Source organism: Mastigoproctus giganteus, chromosome 1 (assembly GCF_048544385.1).
Source record: "Mastigoproctus giganteus isolate SK-2022 chromosome 1, ASM4854438v1, whole genome shotgun sequence".
In the NCBI taxonomy this organism is placed as follows: domain Eukaryota; kingdom Metazoa; phylum Arthropoda; class Arachnida; order Uropygi; family Thelyphonidae; genus Mastigoproctus; species Mastigoproctus giganteus.
The window spans coordinates 19,788,541-19,811,378 of record NC_143575.1 but is presented as its reverse complement, the minus strand read 5'-3'; the positions used below and the strand labels follow the sequence as shown (position 1 = coordinate 19,811,378).

Genomic DNA, 22,838 nt, shown 5'->3' with positions numbered 1-22,838 from the left:
GATGGATTCTTCCACTTGCTCAGATTACAAACCTGACAGGGTCCTGAGCTGGATATCACCATTCTTCTCCTTCTTGGCGATTTCCTTCTACTCTCTCACTCTTTCTCTCCTCAGGGAAACGCGGATTTTTTTTTTTTTTTTTTGGCTGGTGCAACATAAGCCTCAGGCTTCCTTGCACTGTATGGCTAATAATAAATTGAGAAAAGACAATTGCAGAATAGATGTGTGGAAGTTCACCTTTAGCAAGCAGGTAGTTGATTGCTGGAACAGACTTCCATCTGTTGTTGTGGAAGTTAATAGCTTAAATAAATTTAAGGCTGAACTAGACAAACATTTGGAGTGACCGGATGGGAAGGGTTTCTTTTTTTTTTATTATTATCATCATCTGAATTAGAAGTAATGAGGAATATGTAAATACAAGGAATGGCTACTAAATAACATGAATTAAATAACCCAGGGGCTCACATCTGGTGAGTATGGGCTTGGCACACCCAGGGTCCTGAGCTGGATATCATCACTCTTCGCTTTCTTGGTGACTCTCTCTCTCTCACAGGGTAATTTTTTTTTGCCTGGTGCAGCATATCTTCACTTGACTTCACTCTCTCTGTCTCTTGGGGTAAATCAGAAATTTTTTTGGCTGGTGCAGTATAAGTCTCAGGCTTCCTTGCACCATATGGCTAATAATAATAATAAAGACTATGCACGCAGCCACTACACACCAAATGCCACTTAGTTGTGTGCCAAGTCATGTTCCAACATGCTCATTTGCTTTTCAGCGAGACAGGTTTTTACTATATTTTTGCAGTTTGCCAGAAAAATGACAGACAAAAGAATCAAACAATAACACCCTCAATTTTTTAACAAAAATAATGAAACACTAAATGAAAGTTAAGTTATGTCAAGTTTATGGGGAAGATACTATGTGGAAAGCTCTCATGCTTGAATAGCATAAAAGATTTTTTAGAAGGAAGAGAGAATGTAGATGATGAATGATTAAGTCATCTGGTATCCACGAAAACTGATGAAAATGTGAACTGGGTAAGGATATTGATTAGAAATGATTATTGTTTAAACATTAGAATGGTTGCATAGAACTAAATATGGACAAAGAAACAGACAAATTAACTGAAAATTCAGGCATGAGAAGTGTGTGCCAAGATGGTACCAAAAATTTTGAAAAGAAGATCAAAGTATGAGAAGACTCCAAGTTTGTGAAGGTGTTTTGAAAAAAAACTGAAGCAGATCCAGACTTTCAGAGTACTATACTTACTTGCAATGAAAGTCGACTGTTCAGCAGACCCAGCAACTAAGTGGCAGTCAATGCAATGGAAGACCAAACAATCCCCCCCCCCAAAAAAAGCAAGAATGTCAAAATCAAAAACCATGCTTCTTGTTTTCTTCCAGGGCTGTAGTGGAGGGTATACACAGGTACATGCTGTATACCCTCTGGACTTTTTTTTAGGTGAATAGCGTATAACTTCTGGTTCTTGAAACACTTGAAAAAACAAAAATGTTATTAAAATATTTAATGCAAATTAAAAATTAAATTTATCAGAATTTGATTTGTAGGCAATACTTATAGTTTTATTATTTTTAATATATATGCTGTATATATATATATACACACACAAGTAAGTTAATATGCCATGGTGTGTGTATATATACATATACACACATGGGTATGCACCATATACCCTCTGGAATTTGATTAATAAGATATGTACTAATTAATAAGATAGATACTGTTGATATGTACATATTAACAGTACACTCTGCTTTTTTTGCAGCATTCATTGAGTATACATTCTGCTAATTTTACAATTACAGCACTGTTTTCTTCAATATTAAAGGAATTATGACTGAATATGTCCCACCTAATCAGACCAAAATCACATTGAAGTTCTGGCATGGTTGTGTGAAAAAAATTCAGAGGAAGAGACCAGAGTTGTGCAAGTATGGTTGGATGCACCAGCAAGACAATGCTCCAGCACACACGCTCTCTGTTCACCAGTGTCTGGCTAAAAAACAAATCCCTGCATGTGAACATGCACCCTACTTGCCAGACCTAAGCTCTTTGGGAGTTTTTTTTTTTTTTTTTTTTTCCTTCCCTAAACTGAAAAGTGTACTTTAGGAAACTCGTTCGTTTGCAGTCCATTGAAGACATTCAATAAAAAAACAAACAAAACCGCCCAAATTGTTATAAGAGCTTACAGGAGGTGTCGTCCAGAAATGTTTCTGTGATTGGAGGATTCGTTATATTTATTTTATTGCAACAGTCTCGTTATCCACACCTCTTATCCCTCGTTATGTCTAATTTTACAACCGGTAAACTACGCCGAAGTAAAAACTTCAATGACTTAGAAATTGTCATGCGTAGCAAAGGAATGATTAGTGAAGAAATGTATCCACTTAATCCAGTTTTTCTACATGCAACTTAGCAATTCTGTGAAGTTTTTACATACTTCAAAAGAACTTCTTTGTCCTAAATTCACACAAGGCCTCATAAAAAAAATAATAAAATATAAAAATCAAACTTACGCGAAAAGATCAGCAGCTGTGTCAGCCATGTTGCCTCGAAACAGTTCACTAACAGCAACATTTCGTACGATTTCCCTCCTTTATATTACTGATATTTTCTCGTAAACTCAATAATTTAATAATATTATGAGCGTAATATTTTAGCTTATATTTTATATATAATCGTGCGAAAAAATAATTTAGTATTAAAGTAAGTCCAATAAATTCGGAACGTACGTTGCGCCAAATATTACTGAGGTAAGTAATATTTGCCGGACCGGTATAAACATCCAAGGAAACGAAGTGCTTTAACATATTAAATAATGTTGGATCAGTGTATTAAAAATACATAAAATAACCAATACGATTATCATTTTTAATGAGTCTAGTTCTTGTTTTTACTGTTTGTTATAAATTCTATTATATGCGAATGTGCATATGTTGTCGTAATGATTTTAATATGTAAATCAGTTTATATAACACGAGACTCGTATATAGAGTGGAAGATATTTGTTTATAATCTACGAGAAGTGTTGCTATGATCAAATCTCGACTTCACTGGATAACTTATACCTAAGGTAAGCAAAAAAATTGCTAAATTTAATTTGGTTTTATTATATACATAGAAATGCATACTTAAAATATGTCATCATGCTATTGAAACAGTGAATTGTTCGAAAATTCAGTTTCCTCGTTTTGGCTGGGGGTGTGCTTATAATATTCAATTAAAAAAAAAAATTAAAACTACTTTTATGACATGTGGAAACTAAATATATAGTCAATGTTTCAAACATTTGAAAAAAACAGGACATAGAATGCGTGTTTTAACTTTATACAAAGCAATTTTAACATTATGAAAAGGAAATATATTAAACTTCTACACTAGTTACCCCAATTTCTTGTCTGTTGTTAATCCTAATAAATCTGTTTGCATATTAATTATATTTAATTATGCAATTTTCTATCAAAATGAAATAAATGTAAAAGGTCAATTTTTCAATTAGAATATTAATTGGTTTAAGTATTATTTACTTAAAAATTATCACAACTTATTTACTTTTGACATGTTATTTTGCTTCTAATAATATTTATGCCTATACTGTATAGGTCGTAATTAAATGAAAAAAATGATCTTATATATATATATATAACACATATTCAGAGTATTTTCCCTAATTTACCATCTTTAATTAGTATCCCCCATATACTGTCGAGAATCCCCTTCAAAAAATAAAAATACTGATGATGAAACTGTTCTGTTTTGTTTTCCATGATTTGTTATATATTTTAAAATCAAAGCTGGATTTTTTTCTCTAGGAATATAAGATAAAACAAATAAATGAAATAAAATTTAAAGAATAAATAAATAAAATAAAAAAGGCAGTCGACCTAGGACGCAAGCTTGGAACGACAAATTGCGAAGTAAAAAAACAATATATCATTTTATTTTTTTACCACATATTGTTGAAATATTAAAATAAATATAAATTTAAAAAAATAAATAAATATTAAAATAAAATATGAAATAAATAAAACGATTGCTTATGTGGAAAGAAAGGTGTTAACACTTTCATTTTTACAGTAACCACACATGGATGTACATTTAACGATGACCTCATATTTCTCTGGCATCATATAGATCATTATTTGCAACCTCCTTAACTTCGAACATTCATAATATTATACGATCACTCCATGTGGTTTTAAAAGGAACATTCATTCATTTTCATATGTTCATGTGGAAATATATATATTTAATATTTTATTATGAATATCCAGTTATCAATGCCTACGATGTACCGGACTTGGACTTATAGTAGTACTGAATAGGTTGAACACGCTGAATTCTGATGGGATCCTTCCACTTGTTCAGATTACGAACCTAAGGGGGCATAAATTCAAAAGACAGATGTAGAATAAATGTGCGGAAATTTGCCTTTAGCCAGCGGGTGATTAATTGCTGGAACAAACTTCCATCTGTCGTTGTGGAAGTTGATAGGTTAAATAAATTTAAAGAGGAACTGGACAGGCATTTGGAGGGAATGGTGTGATTTTTTTTTTTTTTTTTTTGGCTGATGCTGCATAAGCTCGTACACTTGCTTTCTTGCATCACATGCCACTACTACTACTACTGTAATATTCGCCATATAGTGCAAGGAAGCCACAAGCTGTAACACTAAAATAAAAAAAATCTATATTATTTTGATTATGGGGGTCTGTTACCCCTTATACACTGCCTGTGAACACCAGCGAATGTACAAGAAAAGTAGCATTAAATGCATACAAAATAACGGTGTGATAGTAACAAAAATAAAATAATCCGGGATTTTTTATTATTTTAATTATAAAAATACTAAACTTAAAAAAATAAGAATAAGCGGCCACGTGCAGTGTAAAATATTTATTCATCTTAGCTACATTCACATTTATTTTTTTAATTAATTTAATTTTTTTCTTTTTTTTTTTTTTACAGTCGAAAACTTCATAGCCATATTTTAAAATTTATATGCGTTAGCACCTGTGCTTTTCATGTCAGTCCTTCCGTCCGCATGTAACAACTCGACTTCAAGCGGACAGATTTTCATGAAATTTTATATTTGGACCTTTTACAAAGATTTGTCGGGATTCGTAATTAAAATCGGACCAATATAGAAATCCGGCAGTTATTATTTCCTCGTCCGCATTCGTTTTTCAGTGACTGGATTTTCCTAATTATTTTTATTCATTCCTTTTAAAAGATTTGTTGAGCTATCCCAAATTGCATTAATATCGGACCAATATAAATCGGGCAATTATTATTTATTTATTCACATTTATTTTTTTAATTAATTTAATTTAATTTTTTTTTTTTTTTTACGGTCGAAATCTTCATAGCCATATTTTAAAATTCAAACCGTTCAGAAATTCGACCCTTTTAGATGCGTTAGCATATATGCATAATGCGCCCATGATTTTCATGTCAATCCTTCCGTCCGCATGTAACAACTCGACTTCAAGTGGACAGATTTTCATAAAATTTTATATTTGGACCTTTTACAAAGATTTCTGGAGATTCATCATTAAAATCGGACCAATATAGAAATCCGGCAGTTATTATTTCCACGTCCGCATTCGTTTTTCAGTGACTGATTTTCCTAATTATTTTTATTCATTCCTTTTAAAAGCTTTGTCGAGCTATCCCAAATTGCATTAATATCAGACCAATATAAATCGGGTAATTATTATTTATTTTATTATTCCCCATATAAATCTCATAACATATCCATATACCGTACCCAGCAACGACACAACAAACACAAGATCCAGTGCTTCAACTGCAATATATTGCGGCTGAAGCCCTGGATCTTATGTTTGTTGCCAATGCGCCGGTTGGAGGAATAAATAGGCAATGTGGCGGATGCGCGGAAACGAAATTGGGTTCCCATAAAACTCTGCTTTTTGCTGTTTTTTTTTTTTTTTTTTTTTTTATCATGAAGTTAAATTATGAGTGAGTTTAATCGTGAATTTAACTTTGTTTTCATTGTTCTGAATCGATTCCCAAAGTTCAGCCCACATATTATGAAACCTCCTGTATACAGGGTGTCTCAAAAATATTGGTACAAACGTTTAGGGAAGGAAGGTAACATCTAAAGGAATGTGAATCGCATAGGAACCCCTAACCGGAAACGTCACCGTAAGTCGGTACACGGCGCTGTTCATCAGTTCGCTAATGGGAAATTCTGATTTACTCATTCAAGCAGTAGTCGCCGCACGAAGAGCATGCATCGATATACGAACTGTGAGCTGGCAGACATGCACCTAGTGTATGGATTAGCAGAGGGCAATGGACGAGCTGCTCAACGAATTTATGGAGAACGCTTCCCAGACAGACATGTACCGGACCATCGCTTTTTTTTGCGCGTGTGCATCAAAATTTGTGCGATTATGGATCATTTAGAGGTAACAGGGGTAGTGCGGGCAGACCACGTTCGACGCGAACTCCCGCCATGGAAGAAAGTGTGTTGAATGCCGTCCACAATAATCCTACTACCAGCACACGTGCCGTTGCCTCTGCCTTAGGAGTGTCTCGTTGCAGTGTACAGCGTGTCTGGCATAACGATTCTTTTTACACCCCTTTCATCTCCAAAGGTTTCAGTTACTGCTCCCCGAAGATCATCCTGCACGTGTGGCTTTTGCGCAGTGGTTTCTCCAAGAAAGTGTTCAAGACTTGAATTTTCCAGCTTATGTTTTGTTCACGGATGAGGCTTATTCAATCAGCACAATGCTCATGTGTGGGCTCACGACAACCCACACGGTGTGCGCCCCCATGCAGCACAACATCGCTTCGCAATAAATGTGTGGGCAGATATGATCGGTGCCTGCTTAGTCGGCCCGTACCTGTTACCATTCCGCATGAACTCCGCTAAATATCGGATCTTTCTTGAACAAGTTCTAGCAGGGTTACTTGACGATGTTCCAGCAAATGTGAGACACAACATTTGGTTTCAACATGACCCATTATGGAAGGTGTGTTCGTGACCATTTGAACAGGCGTTTTGGCGTCGATAGATTGGCCGTGGTGGACCCGTTGCATGGCCCCCACGCTCACCTAATTTATCGAGCCTTGATTTCTTTCTGTGGGGGGGGGCTCAAATCTATCGTGTATGAATCGCCTGTGGAGACGGAAATGGATCTCGTGGCGAGACTCGTCTGCGCTGCTGCTACTGTCAAAGAAACTCCAGGTGTGTTCGACCGTGTCCGCCAATCCATGCTGCATCGGTGTCACGCATGCATCGCGTCTCATGGTGGAACCTTCGAGCATCTGTTGTAACATATGGGTAGAAGTAACCCCAGAGAAACTTACCAACTGTGTGGTACTACACCTAAGGTGGTAGAAAATGAAAAAGACCTGGGAGTAATTGTGCAGTCAGATATGAAGTTTTCTGAGCAATGCAGACAGGCTATCAGGGCAGGTCATGGGATTTTGTCAATGATATATAGGAATTTTGCTAGCAGGGAAAAGGAGATGATTGTCCCTCTGTATAAGGCAATGGTCAGGCCACGCCTTGAGTACTGCGTACAGGTCTGGAGGCCTCATTTTTGGATGTAGATTTGCTTGAGCTTGTACAGAAGGGCAACAAGATTGGTGATGGGAATGAAGGGATCCTCTTACCAAGAGAGGCTTAAGTTCTGCAAATAGCAATGGCTGGAGACTAGGCACCTGCACGGTGATCTTATTGAGTTGTATAAGGCCTTGAATTGGTTGAGCACGCTGAATTCTGATGGGATCCTTCCACTTGTTCAGATTACGAACCTAAGGGGGACATAAATTCAAATTAAGAAAAGACAGATGTAGAATAGATGTGCGGAAATTTGCCTTTAGCTAGCTTGTGGTTAATTTCTGGAACAAACTTCCATCTGTCGTTGTGGAATTTGATAGGTTAAATAAATTTAAGGAGTTACTGGACAGGCATTTGGAGGGAATGGTATGATTTTTTTTTTTTTTTTTTTTGGCTGATGCTGCATAAGCTCATACACTTGCTTTCTTGCACCACATGCCACTACTACTACTACTACTACTACATCATGAAATGAATCCATCTCGTACTCCATTGTTAATATTATGTCAAATAAATATTTGCCACTAATTACTGTCTTGTGTCATTTCTGCTTCTTGTGCCTCTGCTACTACTTTCCCGTGAAGTTTCCCGTTATGGGTTCCTATGCGATTCACATTCCTTTAGATGTTACCTACCTCCCCTAAATGTTTGTACCAATATTTTTGAGACACCCTTTATAAACTAGATAGGTAATATTATCTTTACGTTACATTTGTATGTTCAATATCATAAACTCTAAACAGTGTCCAAGAAATATTTACTGAGATTTCACCACATGATGGGTAATCATTAAGTAGGATTAATGTAACAGAACCTCTTAAACGTAAACGGGTGTACAAAGGTTAAACTAAAAAAAAAGTAAAGTGCAGCCATTATCAACCCATTGCAAGATGGAAGCTTGTCAACAATTCATTCTGAGGGAAATGAATCATAATCTGCCACGTTGGTCCATTGCGGGTTGGCAGATCGACCGTATTCAACAGTCAGGGGCTTGAACCCCGTCTACTCAAAGAGCGTGTGCTACTGCACTGTGGCGCCACCGTAGCCAGGTGGGAAGGAGCAGCAGTGCGTAGCACACGCTTCTTGATTAGACCGGGGTTCGAGTCTGTCACCACCAAATACGGAGGATGCAGAAAGGTCAGGGAATGACCACCGCATATCCCGGAGCAATATGGCCTTAGTTGCTAAAGCTCCTAAAAACCAAATAACAAACAAACAACAAAACAAGCTACTGCACTCCCGCTCCTGACCACTCGGCTACGGAAGGTTAAACTATTAGGTTTCAATTGTTGCTTGGCTAACATTGCTCAAGTGTTCCTGGAAATGATTCCCCGAAAATTATCACTTATGTACGTTTTGATATTTTGACGCACTTTAAAATAAAATAAATTATTCGACATAAAAATAAATTCTCATGATGCAATTAGTTTGATTATTTATTTTGTTTATAACCATGAAGCCTTTTTTTTGTTCGTGTAGTCAGGAGCGGGAGTGCAGTAGCACACGCTCCTTGAGTAGACTGGGGTTCAAACCCCTGACTGCTAAATACGGTAGATCTGTCAGCCCGCACTGGACCAACGTGGCGGATTATGGTCCATTTCCCTCAATATGAATTGTTGAGGAGGCTTCCATCCCGCAGCGGGTTGATAATGGCTGCAGTTTACCTTTTTTTTTTTTTTTTTAATAGTAATAATAATAATAGAGGCACGTGATGCAAGAAAGCAAGCGTGTAGCTTCATGTAGCATATGAGCTTATGTAGCATCAGTCAAAAAAAAAAAAAAAAAAATCACACAACCAGTTTGTTCAGTTTCTCCTTGAATTTATTTAAGCTATTAACTTCCACAACGACAGATGGAAGTTTGTTCCAGCAATTAACCACCCGCTGGCTAAAGGCAAATTTCCGCACATCTATTCTACAACTGTCTTTCCTCAATTTGAATTTATGCTCCCTCAGGTTCGTAATCGGAGCAAGTGGAACAATCCCATCAGAATTCAGTGTGCTCAACCCTTATACACCTCAATCAGATCACCTCGCAGGTGCCTAGTCTCCCAGCCGCTGCAATTTGCAGAACTTAAACCTCTCTTCGGAAGAACACCCCCTTCATTCTCCTCACCAATCTTGTTGCCCTTCTCTGTACACGCTCAAGCAAATGTACATCCTTATTAAAATCAGACCCCAGACCTGTACGCAGTACTCAAGGCGTGGCCTGACCATTGCCTTATACTATACAAAGGAATAATCACCTCCTTTTCCCTGCTAGCAAAATTCCTGTATATCATTGACAAAACCCATAACCTGTTCTTGCAGCCTGTCTGCTTTGCTCAGAAAACTTCATATTTCACTGCACAATTACTCCTAGTTCTTTTTCATTTTCTACCACCCTATCCTACTGCAAACTGGTTCCCGAGGCAGTAGGATAGACGAGTATTCAAACGTTGAACTGGCCGACATGCACCTCGCGTATGGAGCTGCGGACTGTAACAGGCGCGCTGCCCTGCGCTTGTACCAGGAACGTTTCCCGCACAGGCGTGCTCCTCATCATACGATTTTAATCGTATGATGAGAAGGTTACGTGAGACTGGTTGTATCACGAGAGGTACCATGAATCGAGAGCGAACGAGGAGGACGCCAGACGATGAGGAGAATGTCCTACGTCTTGCAGAAGGCAATCCGAGTACGAGTACTCGAGCGATAGGCCAACGATTGGTATTTCCCAATCCACTGTATGGAGGATACTGTCAACAAACCAAATGAGTTCATACCATCTGCAACGCGTCCAATCATTGGAGCCTGCGGATTATCCACTCCGGAGAACTTTTGCTACTTGGTTTCTTCGACAGAAACGGTTCGCAAATGCTGACTTCCAGCGGGAGCGCTGTTCACGCGACCTCTCGTTCAACGTCCTCTACCTCATGACGAAGGCATTTCGGACTCTGCAATGCTATGTGATTCAGATTCGTCTTTGTGCCCCTTACACCTCCTGCAAGTTTGTCACACTGGTAGTGAATCACTCTGTATATCATCTCCCTCTACTGTCCGCCTTCCAGGGATATAGATGACTTCCTAAGATATATTGAGTTTGTCATTGACCTTCTTAACTCTAACAGTATACTAATAGCAGACGTTAATGCCAAATTCCCATTATGGTTCTCAACTTCCTTGGATGCACGTGGGCGACTTCTAGAGGAATTAATTCTGAACAGAAATTTAACCATCCATAACCTACCCAACAATTTTCCGCTTGTTGTATACGTTATGGATGCGTCTGGGACATGTCGGACATGCGTCCGACTGGGATGCCTTCGACTTCTCCTAGAGACTTTCCAACACATGACCCTCTCCAATATGAAGAAGCAACACCATAAGAATACAGTGAAGTAATACAAACAGCAATTACCAGAGCCTCGTATAGAGCAACAAGAAAGAAAGTCCCATGCAACAGACCTTGTGGAACACATGAACTTATGACACTAAGGAGGGAAGTCCACCGCTCACGAAAGCAGCATCAGAACCGACGAAACTGGCCAGCAGCAGACGTCGAAAGGCTACAGAGGGAATACTTGAATAAAAAGAATACATACACCAAGGCAATAGCAACTAGAAAGCGAGAAACCTGGGCTACAATCGTCCTAGAATCTGGAAATTCAAACCTCTGGGGGTTACTGTATAAAATCACACGGGGGAAAAACCTTCACAACAGATATCTCTGGCACTGTCCTGGCTGATCAAAATGAAACCACCAACTGGACTGACTCTGTCAGTGCCATCATAAATAAGCTCTTCCCGGACGACAACCCTCAGAATGACTTGCCGGAACACACCCACAAGTATCCGGAAGAAGAATGCCAAATATATAATACGGACCCAAGCTGAACCCTTCACCAGTCTGGAATTGAATTAGGTCCTCAAAAAAGTAAATACACTGTACGAAAAAGTGCCCGGGACTGGATTTAATTGAATATGCCTTCATCATTAGATTTCACAAATTAAAGCCAGAACATCTATTATTGTACAATAAATGCCTCCAAAAATCAAAGTTCCCCCAGCCCTGGAAGGTTGCACTTCTCTGCCTAATACCAAAACCAAATAAACCAATAACGAACCCTCGTTCGAACAGGCCAATTGCCCTGCTGGCAAACCTGGGCAAGACCTTGGAAAGACTAATGGCCATCCGAATCACGAATCTCTTTCTCTCCAAAGGTATGATTTCACCAGCCCAATATGGATACACCCAGGGCAGATCATGTGAAGATGCCCTCTCTGATTTGATCCTGCATCTGGAAACTTTGCAATCCAAATATGAACTCGCTCTGTTTATTGACTTCGAGAGGCCTTCGATAATGCATGGTGGGAAAGTGCACTGGAACGTCTTCGCACAGCAGAATGTCCAAACAATCTTTACTGGCTGTTCAGAAGCTAATTCTTACAACGTACAATAGTAATTAAGTCAAAATATCGCCAAGTCCTTAAACCCATCCACCGTGGGTGACCCCAGGGCTCTGTCCTGGGGCCCTTGGTATTGAATATTGTTGGTATTTGAAAAAACGAAAATCATAGCATTCGCCGACGACCTCACCATCGTGGTCGCTGGTCATTCCAGAGCAGCCCTCGAATCCACAGCACAGCGACTACTCAACCATCTCTCTACCTGGACAACAATCAACAAATTGCAAATTAACCCTGCCAAAACTAAGATGATGGTGTTTAAAAACCGACTCGACTTACGAAGGCCTCCCCAAGTCTAAATCAATGGAACCCAAGTAACCTTCATAGAACAGACAAAAGTCCTGGGAGTAGTAATAGACAACCGCCTGTCTTTCTTGCCCCGTCTACAGCATCTGAGTACCAAGACCAAAAAGTTCGCCGCAATTATACGGATCTCAAGAAGTGAGTGGGGACGATCAAAACGAACCCTTCTTCTTTATTATAAAGCTGTCTTTCTCCCAATAGTAACCTATGCTGCCGGGGTCTGGTTTCACAGAGTTCCCATCATTAAGATGAAAGAAAAGCTAAACTCTACACAAAGCGCTATGTTACTGGCGACCCATCGAATCTGCCGTACAGTTTCTACAGCATCTCTCCAAGTTATAGCAGGCACCCTCCCTCTCGACCTTTACACAATCTACAAGGGACTCCGCTATCGAATTAAAAAAGGTATTCCGGTAACGATCCTGGATATAGAACTCTCACTAACTACGGATATAAAACAGGAGAAATCTCGATGTCTCAATAAACTCTTCAATGTATGGCAGACCAGATGGGATTCTTCTACTGTAGGGGTTGTAACTCGGAGTTTTCTTCCGGAGGTAACCTTTGCAACCACTAAAATAACGCCCAATGGTTCTCCCTCAGCCTCGGATCTTCCTTTCTCATTACCGGACACGGTTCTCTAAATGACAAACTGCATACACTGGGACTCATCGACACTCCCTACTGCTTTTGCGGACAAAGTGAAAGTTGGAAACACTTGCTTCTGGAGTGTGTACATTACAACGACATCAGAAACCGTCTCCAGAATAAGATCCAGGACTTCCCACCAGCAGATCTGCATCAACTGATATGTACCCAGAACAATCTCGAAACCTTCCAGACCTTTGCAGCTGAGGTATTTGCCTGGAGGAGGACACTGATCGGCAATCACCGACGTGGAAATGCCGATCATTAACAATTCCACTGCCAACTGAAAGTCACTCCTTCTACTGACTGTTCTTTTTTTTTTTCTTTTTCTTTTTCTTTTTTTTTTCTTTTTTTCTTTTTTTCTAACCTGCGTTCTGCACTGTTTTCGGGTCCTACACTAGAACTAGGAGCAGCCTTGGCTCACCTTTTCTTCTTTCTCACTCTGTGCAGGATAGATAACCACTCTCCCATTTTTTTTTTTTTTTTCTTACTCTCTCTCTCTGCTGGCACCCCGACTTACATCTTCCTCTTCACTGTGGGATTAAAATTATTTATTTATTCTGTAATTATTATTATTTTTTTTATTTACTTTTTTTTTTTTTTTACTCGCGCTCTGTTCTGACACCTCGGATTTGGGCTGTCATCGGTGCCAGACAGCTCTATCTCTTTTTTTTTTTTTTTTTTTTTTTTATCACAGGGAATTTATTTATTTATTTTATTTTATTATTATTTTTATTTTATTTTTATTTATTTTTCTTTTTCACCACGGGGAATTATTATAATTATTTATTTATTTATTATTATTTTTTAAGTTATTATTATTATTATTTTATTATTATTTTTTTTTTTTGCACCACTGGAAATATATTTTTGTTTTTGTTTTTAGTTTATTTATTTATTTACTTTTTATTTATTATTTATTATTTTTTATTTATTTTTTATTTTTTTTCCTCTCTAGAGTGGGCCCCCAGAGAAATCTGGCCCACCTTTTGGCAACATCAGGTGGTTCAGAGTCTCGTATCGAGGCAGTACGTGCTCCATTGGGATTGGCCCACCTTCCCGTGGTGTGGACTAGTACCCAGAATCATCTGTCCAGGTGACTGATGCTTCTGGGTAGCCAAGAGGCCAGAACAGAACAACAGAACACACACATAATACAAACCTACGTCACACACATCTGGCCCGTTTGTAGTGATACTGTTCTTCACAGAGATACGAGGCGGAGATGAACTCATGTTCTAGGAGCCGCCCTTCACAAAAACACATGTCCACATGTATACAATTGTATCCTGAAAAACGCCGATTCCACCATTTTTATGTCAATACCACTCACAAAATTGTGTTCGTCGATTTGGATCATCTTCCTATATTGCATGCAGTAATCAAAGTCTGAAAGGCTCCAAATTTATGTCCTTTTAAGATTCTTGTAACACCCGATTGAGTCATTTTCAGTTATTGTGAATACTGTCTTGTTGACTTTTGTGGGAAATGATCAAATGTATTCATGACAGCGTCATTCTTCATGTCCTTTTTCTTCCACTGCTTGTCTTATTGATGTTATGTACAGTTCCATATTCCTCAAATTTAGCACGCAGATGGGTTATTGTTAGACGAGTAGGCGTCCTTATTCCATATTGTCTTTCACGCTGTACCTCTACGACATTTTGAAATTTCCAATATCATTTAAGAATCTCCTTTCTCATCAAAATTTAATTGCATGTTTTCCATCATTTTTATGGGTGTCAGTCGCTAATCTTAAAAAATAAATAATACAAATCGGTCATCTAATTCACAAATTATGGATTGTTAAAGTGTGTATACATAATTTTGATCCACACTCTATATAGATTTCTGTAGTGGGGAAGGGAATCGGTGAACAATGGAATCGTTTTTAATCTTAAAACATTCCCGGGGGCATCTGGGAATAACAGAATATACCCTGAAAATTGTGTGGTAATTTTACTTTTCTTTATCTGATTAAACATCCGAAATATATAACAGTTTATGTACAGAGATTAAGGCCTGTCATAGCCGAGTGGTTAAGCACGAGTGCAGTATCACATGAGTTTAAGCAGATAGTGGTTCTAGCTCACCGGACTACAAATACGGTTAACGATCATGGTCGAATTCACTAAGTCTAAATTCCACCGACGCAGTGGTCGTGCTGAAGGACCCATAAAAAAGAAAAAAAATAACAATTTTCTATTGGTCCGATTTTAATGAAATTTGGAACGGCTCTACAGATCTTTTTAGAAGATCCAAATATAAAATTTCATGAAAATTTGTATATCAGACATATGTTGGACAGACAACTTGTGTGATTGAAACCCTCTAATACGTATTAGCGGGTCTCGATCACAAAAGTTGTCGGTCCAACGTGTCTAGTTCCCCCCCCCCCAAGTATCAACAAAATCGAAAATATGAACATTAATTGCACAAAATGAATGTTAAACATTCATAAATACCGCATTCCAAACCACGTGCGTAGCTATACAATACAGTTACCACATTTTACGATATTAATCAGTTCCAGAAACACGTGTCCATCGTATCGTTAAAATATAGTAATGTGAACCCAATAACACATTGTTTTTTGGTAACTCGTTTCAAGATCTCGGAAGTTGAAATTTTCGCTGTATAGCTAAGCTATTAATCTCTCTAAAATGCCATTTTTAAGGTCACGAGACCTTTAAAGACCATATAAATGGCCGTGAGCGTGGTTTGTAAATTGTATTAGTTACCAATTCAAATCATTAAAATTCACTACACTTTCATCGTTATCATATGTTCCGTTATAAGAATCAATTTTAAATGCCTTTGTGATATTTTTCTAAAGAACATTTTTGGAGGTCACGATCATAAAACAATAAAAACAATTTGCACTTTCTGGTTTATCGGGCTTTTCTGTTACTGCAAGCACGGGTAGTAAACTCGATCTTCTTGCATTTGCGAAAATACCGATAGCTGGAATTGTGTGGTTTTTTTACGTTATTAATGTGAAATCTGTTTCCCCTTTACTGAAATCTTCAATCGTATGAAAGTCATATATAAATTTTCAGAATCTTCTCTTAATTTTTTTTAAGCTTCCTAAACTTGTTACTCCGCGCAAATCGTGTTAGTTGCAATTTGTGCGTTCCGTTAAAAAATGCTTATGCATGCTATTGAAATTTATGAAGAAAAGAGAAGATTATCTTGGAAACAAACGCCTCTTGAAGCATTTCTGAAGAAGACGATTCCTTGTGCAACAAACCGAGTGCCGAGCCAATAACGAGTTATCAACGAGTGTGCATTTAGTCGATGATGATGAAGAATAAACATTCTTTGACATTTGCAAGTCGTAAATAATTTCTATATTATTATAATTTACTTGATTTTACAGGCTACGTTTTAATTTCTTTCGATAAATCAACCATTGTTTAAACGTAAACTAATTAGCTAACTAATTTCATTGTTGAGAACGTAACCCCTATTTTTAACCTTATGTCTATGGAATATGAATTCCCGCTTTACGAGTTTTCTCTTTATGAGCACGCGCTGGGAACGAATTAACTCGTAAAGTCGAGAACTACCTGTATTTGTATACCGTGAGTCGAATTGTTACATACGGATCGACACGGTGAAGGCAATGTGCGCTTTATGCATTTGAAAATGTGCCTAAAAGAAAGAAAGAAAAAATCACGTGACATGTTTTGTTTTCTTTCTTTATTTTTTCTATCTCTGTTATAGTTGTGAAATTTTATATGCTCATGCTAACTGACGAACATTTCGATTCAATATATTTATTGTAGATCCCGATAAGAATCCAGTAGATTTTTTTAGGTACGATTTTGATAAATCAAAGAATAAAACATATTAAGAACAAAGAGCGCTCTAAACAAAGAGTCTAGAGCTATCTTAAGTTCTGACCGTTATGTAATTTTTTTTTCTTCTTTTTTGTTGTGTTTGTTTCCAACCCCCCAGTCCCCCAGAGTTTCTTCGCTTCCTGCAGCTGTTGCACTTTAACGGCGAGGAAGGAAATACCACTGCGGTCCCAACATTTCGAACAAAGCCTTTTCACGCTTCGGAGCACCAGGTGGACTACAGGAGTCGACCCGCATATAGAAACGCACCTGGCATACTTTAAACCGCCGTACCAACTCAGGGAAGCCACCCGGGTACAAAGTTATGAAAACGATGGATCCATGAAGCAGTGTGCGCCGGTGTTCGCGGTACCAGAGTACTGCATTGTGTAAGGTAAGTGATTTTTATTGTTATATTTTTAAAATTTAAGCCTACTAAAAGTTTTACCTGCTGCTTGCTAGCGCTGCTTTGCACTTGTATGATTTCCCCTTATTTAACTATAACTTCTGTTGGATGAGAACTTAATTATTTTCATTCAGGTGTTGTCGATTAGGTATTGGGTTTATCGGGAAAGCAGCTGTAATTTTTTAAATTTGATGTTTTAGTTTTATTCAATTGCGACTTGCATTAAAATATGTTAAATTTCTGTTTATGATCGTGTTTATTGCATTGGATATGCAATACAGTTACAGAAATTTCTGGCAATTGTTTTTTAAATTTTTAATAAAAAAAGACTGTTGAATATTTGTTAAATTTATAAATGAACCAATCGCGCCTCTTGTGGCCAATTTCGAAATCGATTACAAACGTTTAATTATTGAAATGAAGTAAAATAAATATTTTTAATGTCCATAATATAATAAAATCCATAATAAAAAGTCCACAATAAAAGTCCATAATAAAATGTCCATAAAATTTAACTATAGATTAACTACCTTTGTATGTTGGAGAAGTTACAAAAAAAAAAAAAAAAAAAAAGAAAAAAAGTTGTGTGGTAACAGTTCTGAACAAAGATTCAGTGAAAGGAAGAAAGCCATGTGTAGAACTGAATGGCCTTAATAAAATAAAAAAGAAACTTGTGAGAACAAAAGAATAAATTTTTGTTCATATTAAATTCATTAATTCTTAATTCTATAAAAATAATTGTAAAAATTGCATTAGGATTCCATTAATTGAATTATTTAAATAATTATTTAAATCTGTATTAGTTTTCTAATGTTAACTTTCGTTATTTAACCAGTTGATGTTTTATTTAACAGATATATAGCTATTCACGCACCTAAAATGTAATGACAATGAACTTTAAGTATGAATGCTGCAAACATGCCAATCAATTGTGGAGTTGCAGCATTAAGAAAAAAAAATTAAAAGAAAAATAAAAAAAATAAGAAAGAAAACTTTGCTCACTTCGAACCTAAGGTTTTTCTGCCTTTTAAACAACAAAGCAAACTTAAACTTCAAAAAGCTTATCACAGCCCACTTATAATTAGTAATAGTTACTTACCTACACTATACTATCAAAAGTCATAGGACACCATCTAATATAAGGAAATTGTGTGTGACTATGAAATATGCAAATATTTTGGCGTTGTAAAGTTCATCAGCGGTTAGCCCACATTCATTTCGAACGTGTATTCGAAACGATGAGCACACAGAAAGAGCTAACAGTTTCAAAGGGAAATAATAGTTGGACGTCATATGAGAAAGGCTGTGCATGCTCAGGAATTAAATATTTCAAAGCCTCTTGGGCAACATTTTTGAAGAAATGTTCCCTCCTCTTCACTGATTGCGATAAAGATATTATAAATGGAAGCGCAGAGGATGACACCGAGACCAAGACGCGACCAGCTAAATGTAAAATACTGACTCTGCAGTTGACTCGTTCTGATGGTGATTAATTACCTGATCTCACGAACTGTTGTTTTGGTTTTTAGGAGCATTAGCAACTAAGGCCATATTGCTCCGGGATATGCGATGGTCATTCCCTGACCTTTCCGCACCCTCCGTATTTGGTGGTGACGGGCTCGAACCCCGGTCTAATCAAGAAGCGTGTGCTACGCACTGCTGCTCCTTCCCACCTGGCTACGGAGGCGCCCTCACGAACTGGCTCTAGAAAATCAGAATTTGGAGCTGTGAGCGACCACAAGCAAATCTGTATTTCCAAAAAAAGTATGTCCACGACAAGTAGAGAGTTGCATGCCATGAATTTTCACAGAAGAGCTACATCCCATAGGCCGGGGGCAACATACATAGAAAACCCCCTTGCCCTACCGACGTCATGCCCTCCTATTGTGTTATGGCGTCGGATATGCTGACACCGGCTACAGCTGGTCTGGCTAGTGTGGGAATGTACATAGAGAACCACTGTTCTCAGTCCGCTCTCTCCCCACATAGGGCACCCTGGCCCTATGCTTTTAATCTCCCCGAACACCAACCCTCCTTTATCTTACCTTTCGCCTGGTGGAACCTACTATCACAAACCCTTCACTTCTCTTGGCAGTCATCCCCCGTTGAGGATGGGCTCCTTCCACAGGGGTGCCCTTCTATCCCTTTAACTTCCTATTTCTAGGTGAATTGCCTTCCTATCGCCCACCTTACTCTTCTTGCTCTGTTCTCTCCTCATCACTGTCATCCCCCGTTTCACGTCATCGTCCTTTTTTTTTTTTTTTTTTAACTGGGGCTCTTCTTATATAGATAATGCGCAATCCAGAGATAATGCGCAAGCTCAGTCGCATTATCTCTGGCATTTACAGAGTTTTATCGCATCACAGAGTATACCTCGCGGGTTGTAGGGGAAACCCCGGTGCCGCTGGACCATAAAAAATATACACTATCCCATAGGCCTTTGATAACTAAAACAAATCCGCATCGCCGATTAACATGCAAGGCACACTGAACCTGGACTGTGGATTAAAGGAAATTGATCTAAGCTCAACATTCTTCTAGTGTGATGATGGACATGTTTATGTATACAAGACGTCCTGGAGAATTCTTATCACCTGATTGTGTTGTCCTGACTGTGAAGTTGGGAGGAATCATTGTCTGGGAGTGTTTCTCCTGATATTGACTAAAGCCACTAGTCGTGTTGCATACAACCATGAATACTGTATCATACATTGGCTTTATGGACAATTCTGTGTGCTCTTAAATCGTGGAAATTTTATGTAAACGGCCCTTACAGTTGTGTTGAAAAAAATGTTAACCTTATAACACGACAAATGCTTAATGTCACAAGGATTATGATTGCGTGATTTAAAGAGACAATGCGGGAAAACTGTAATGGATAGCACTGAACCCAAACCTAAATCCAATTGAACATCCTTTGGATGAATTGAAATGTAGCATACAGCAAGTACAAGATGGTTCTTTTTCGTTATTGGTGCTCACGAATGTTTTAAAGGTGAAGTGGAGCACAATATCTTAGCTTTGATTTTCATAACAACGTTAGAAAATGAGCACGAAACAGGTGTTATAAGTGTGGTAAGTACCAAAGAAATTAATGCTATGAGGCGTCAGTATATTGTGATTCTTCGGTGGAGGTGCTATTTTCTGGAGGAAAAATTCCATTTTCTGACGAGGAAATTATGCAACGAGTTAGTCCGTCTTCTGAGACTGACTGACTTAGCCATGTTGGGAATAAAGTCCATAAAAATTCCTGGGGTCATCGATTCATACGAAATTCGAACTCATGACTTCTCCACCTGTTCTGGGTGGAGTGGTTGTAACCACTGTGCTGCTGGCGAGGACAAGAGAAGAGCAAAGAGGATGACATGTAATTATGAGTCATTTGTTATGAGACCCTCTTATAACAGGTTTGCCCTTATTAGTATTCATTTATCACCTGTGTGCATTTTAGGCTGGTTGTGTGTTTTATTATCTTGCTTTTTCTTTGTATAAAGTGGTTTTTCTAACGATATGGAGGAACACAGCCGTAGCTGGTGCCGTTGCTTCTTACTGATTTGTTGGTTCTTCTGTAAGGAAAAAAGTTAAGCATGTCTGTTTTCTCTACTTTGGATGCCGCTTAAAAGAGAAATAAAAAATCGTTTATTATGGTGAATATTCCCACTGTGTGTATCTACATATGATGGAAAAATTACGATTTGAACACAAAGCTGAAGAATGTCAGCTATTCATTGATTCATCTGAAGGCAGTGCTATTAGATAGCCTTCGCTACTGTAGCCTATTCTGTTGGAATAATGAAAACTTATGAAAACGTAATTTAAGGAAATTTATGTCCCAGATATTGCAATATAATCAAATATAAGGAACATCGTTGGCAGCAATGTGGTTATTTTAAGGTCATCGTGCATCTACTTGGTTTGCAGGGTGGATTTACCAAGTATTGCTGTTTCTTCGAGCAATAAAACTGTGCTATGTTATCAAGAATTAACTAGCACATAAAGAGTTTGTTCCTGGGAAAGTAATGCTGCTTTTGCGCCATAGTTGATCTTATGTAGTACACTGCACAACAAAATTAACAGAACAAAATGTTTTTCATGAATATTTTATTGTTAACACTGTCACCGAAGGCGAATATTTGATATAACAGTCATCCTGGCATGCAAATTCCGAGTATCCAATAGAAATCGATCTACCCCCTTACAGAGCCGCACATTATACAAATTATTCATGCCTATAAAAACACGAGTTGTGACCACCTAATGGGCTTTTTTCACTCCGTGGCTGAGTTAGTCGATCTCAGGTGTAGATAGCAAGGTTTTCCCCTCCCCAGAAACTGGGGTTTTTTCGTCCAGCAAAACAGGCAAATCGATGAGAGAGCACACGCAATTTACACATTGCATAAATGGGTATATGTAAGAAATTACGGGTGGCCCTAATGTAATAGTTTGAATTTGAAGTTGAATCCCATTAACCACAAACCATCGAAGAGCTCGTCGAAACTGTTGCTATAAACATGTTACTTGGAGCCCTGAAAAATGGGGCTCTCTGATGAGTCTCGTTTCAGTCTACAAACAGATACTAGACGTTATTTCATCTGGAGACAACGAGGAATGCGGTACCATCCCGCCTACATCAGAGAAAGGGACACTTATGGTGGAGGCGGTGTTCCCGTGTGGGGCGGTATAATGATCAATGCACCGCACCGCTCTTCACGCCACACCCCTCTTCATGTTTGTAATAGGGGTACTGTACTGTAACTGCACAGAGATACCGAGAACAGATCTTCGAACCATATGTGCGACTTTTTAGGGGTTCATTTGGCCCAGATTTTCCTTTCATGCCCGACGACAACGCTACTGCACATCAGTCCAATTACAGACTTAAATCCGATCGAACATGTGTGAGATGCCGTTGGGCGTCGCATTGCATGCCGACAGCCAACTTCTCGGTCACATGGTGAGTTATGGTCTGCGCTGGTGGGAGATGGAATTTGTTGCCACAGAATCTTATAGACACCCTTATATCGAGCATGGTTCACCGCTGGAAACCCTGCTTAGCCGTTGGAGGGGATCATACGCCTTACTGATGTCATGTGGCCATATTTTCGAGCATCTTGTATCAACTTCTGTAATGTGACCTGTTCGAAGTTTCTCGCTGTCTCCTTATTTCATCATTATTCTAGATTATATACAGTATTTCGAACATAAGCCTAGAACAAGCCCAACTTCTCTGTCACATGGTGAGTTAAGGTCTGCGCTGGTGGAACAATGGAATTTGTTGCCACAGAATCTTATAGACACCTTATATCAAACATGGTTCACCGCTGAAATCATGTTACATGCGATATATCTTGTTGCTGTTTTAAAATTGTATGCAATGCTAATAATTAAGTATGCCAACCTTCATCTGTGGTTGACAAGAAGGAATCCAGGAGATGTATCTGGGACAGTCTCATTCCTGGAGCTAAGATTTTGTTTACTCCAGTGCGATGCGAGCTTGAAGTGAACACTGCTTGTTGAATAGTTTATTGTTGAATTATGCAGTTACCTAACTTGGACCGGATATCCCTATGATGGGCGG

The 22,838-nt window shown here is 38.3% G+C and overlaps 2 protein-coding genes across 2 annotated transcripts in view; one reads left to right on the top strand and one right to left on the bottom strand.

Moving 5' to 3' along the window:
- Sgt1 (suppressor of G2 allele of skp1) overlaps positions 1–2,577 on the bottom strand; it is a 131,750-nt gene extending 129,173 nt beyond the window's left edge. The window contains exon 1 of the mRNA XM_090379074.1: positions 2,539–2,577. Within this exon, the coding sequence (XP_090235200.1) occupies positions 2,539–2,567 (29 nt within the window). The 5' untranslated portion in view covers positions 2,568–2,577. The remainder of the gene's footprint in view (positions 1–2,538) is intronic.
- Positions 2,578–2,987: 410 nt separating this feature from the next.
- LOC150090612 (nocturnin-like) overlaps positions 2,988–22,838 on the top strand; it is a 134,303-nt gene continuing 114,452 nt past the window's right edge. Inside the window, exon 1 of the mRNA XM_090371742.1 lies at positions 2,988–3,095. The gene's annotated coding sequence lies outside the window, so the exon portion shown is untranslated. The remainder of the gene's footprint in view (positions 3,096–22,838) is intronic.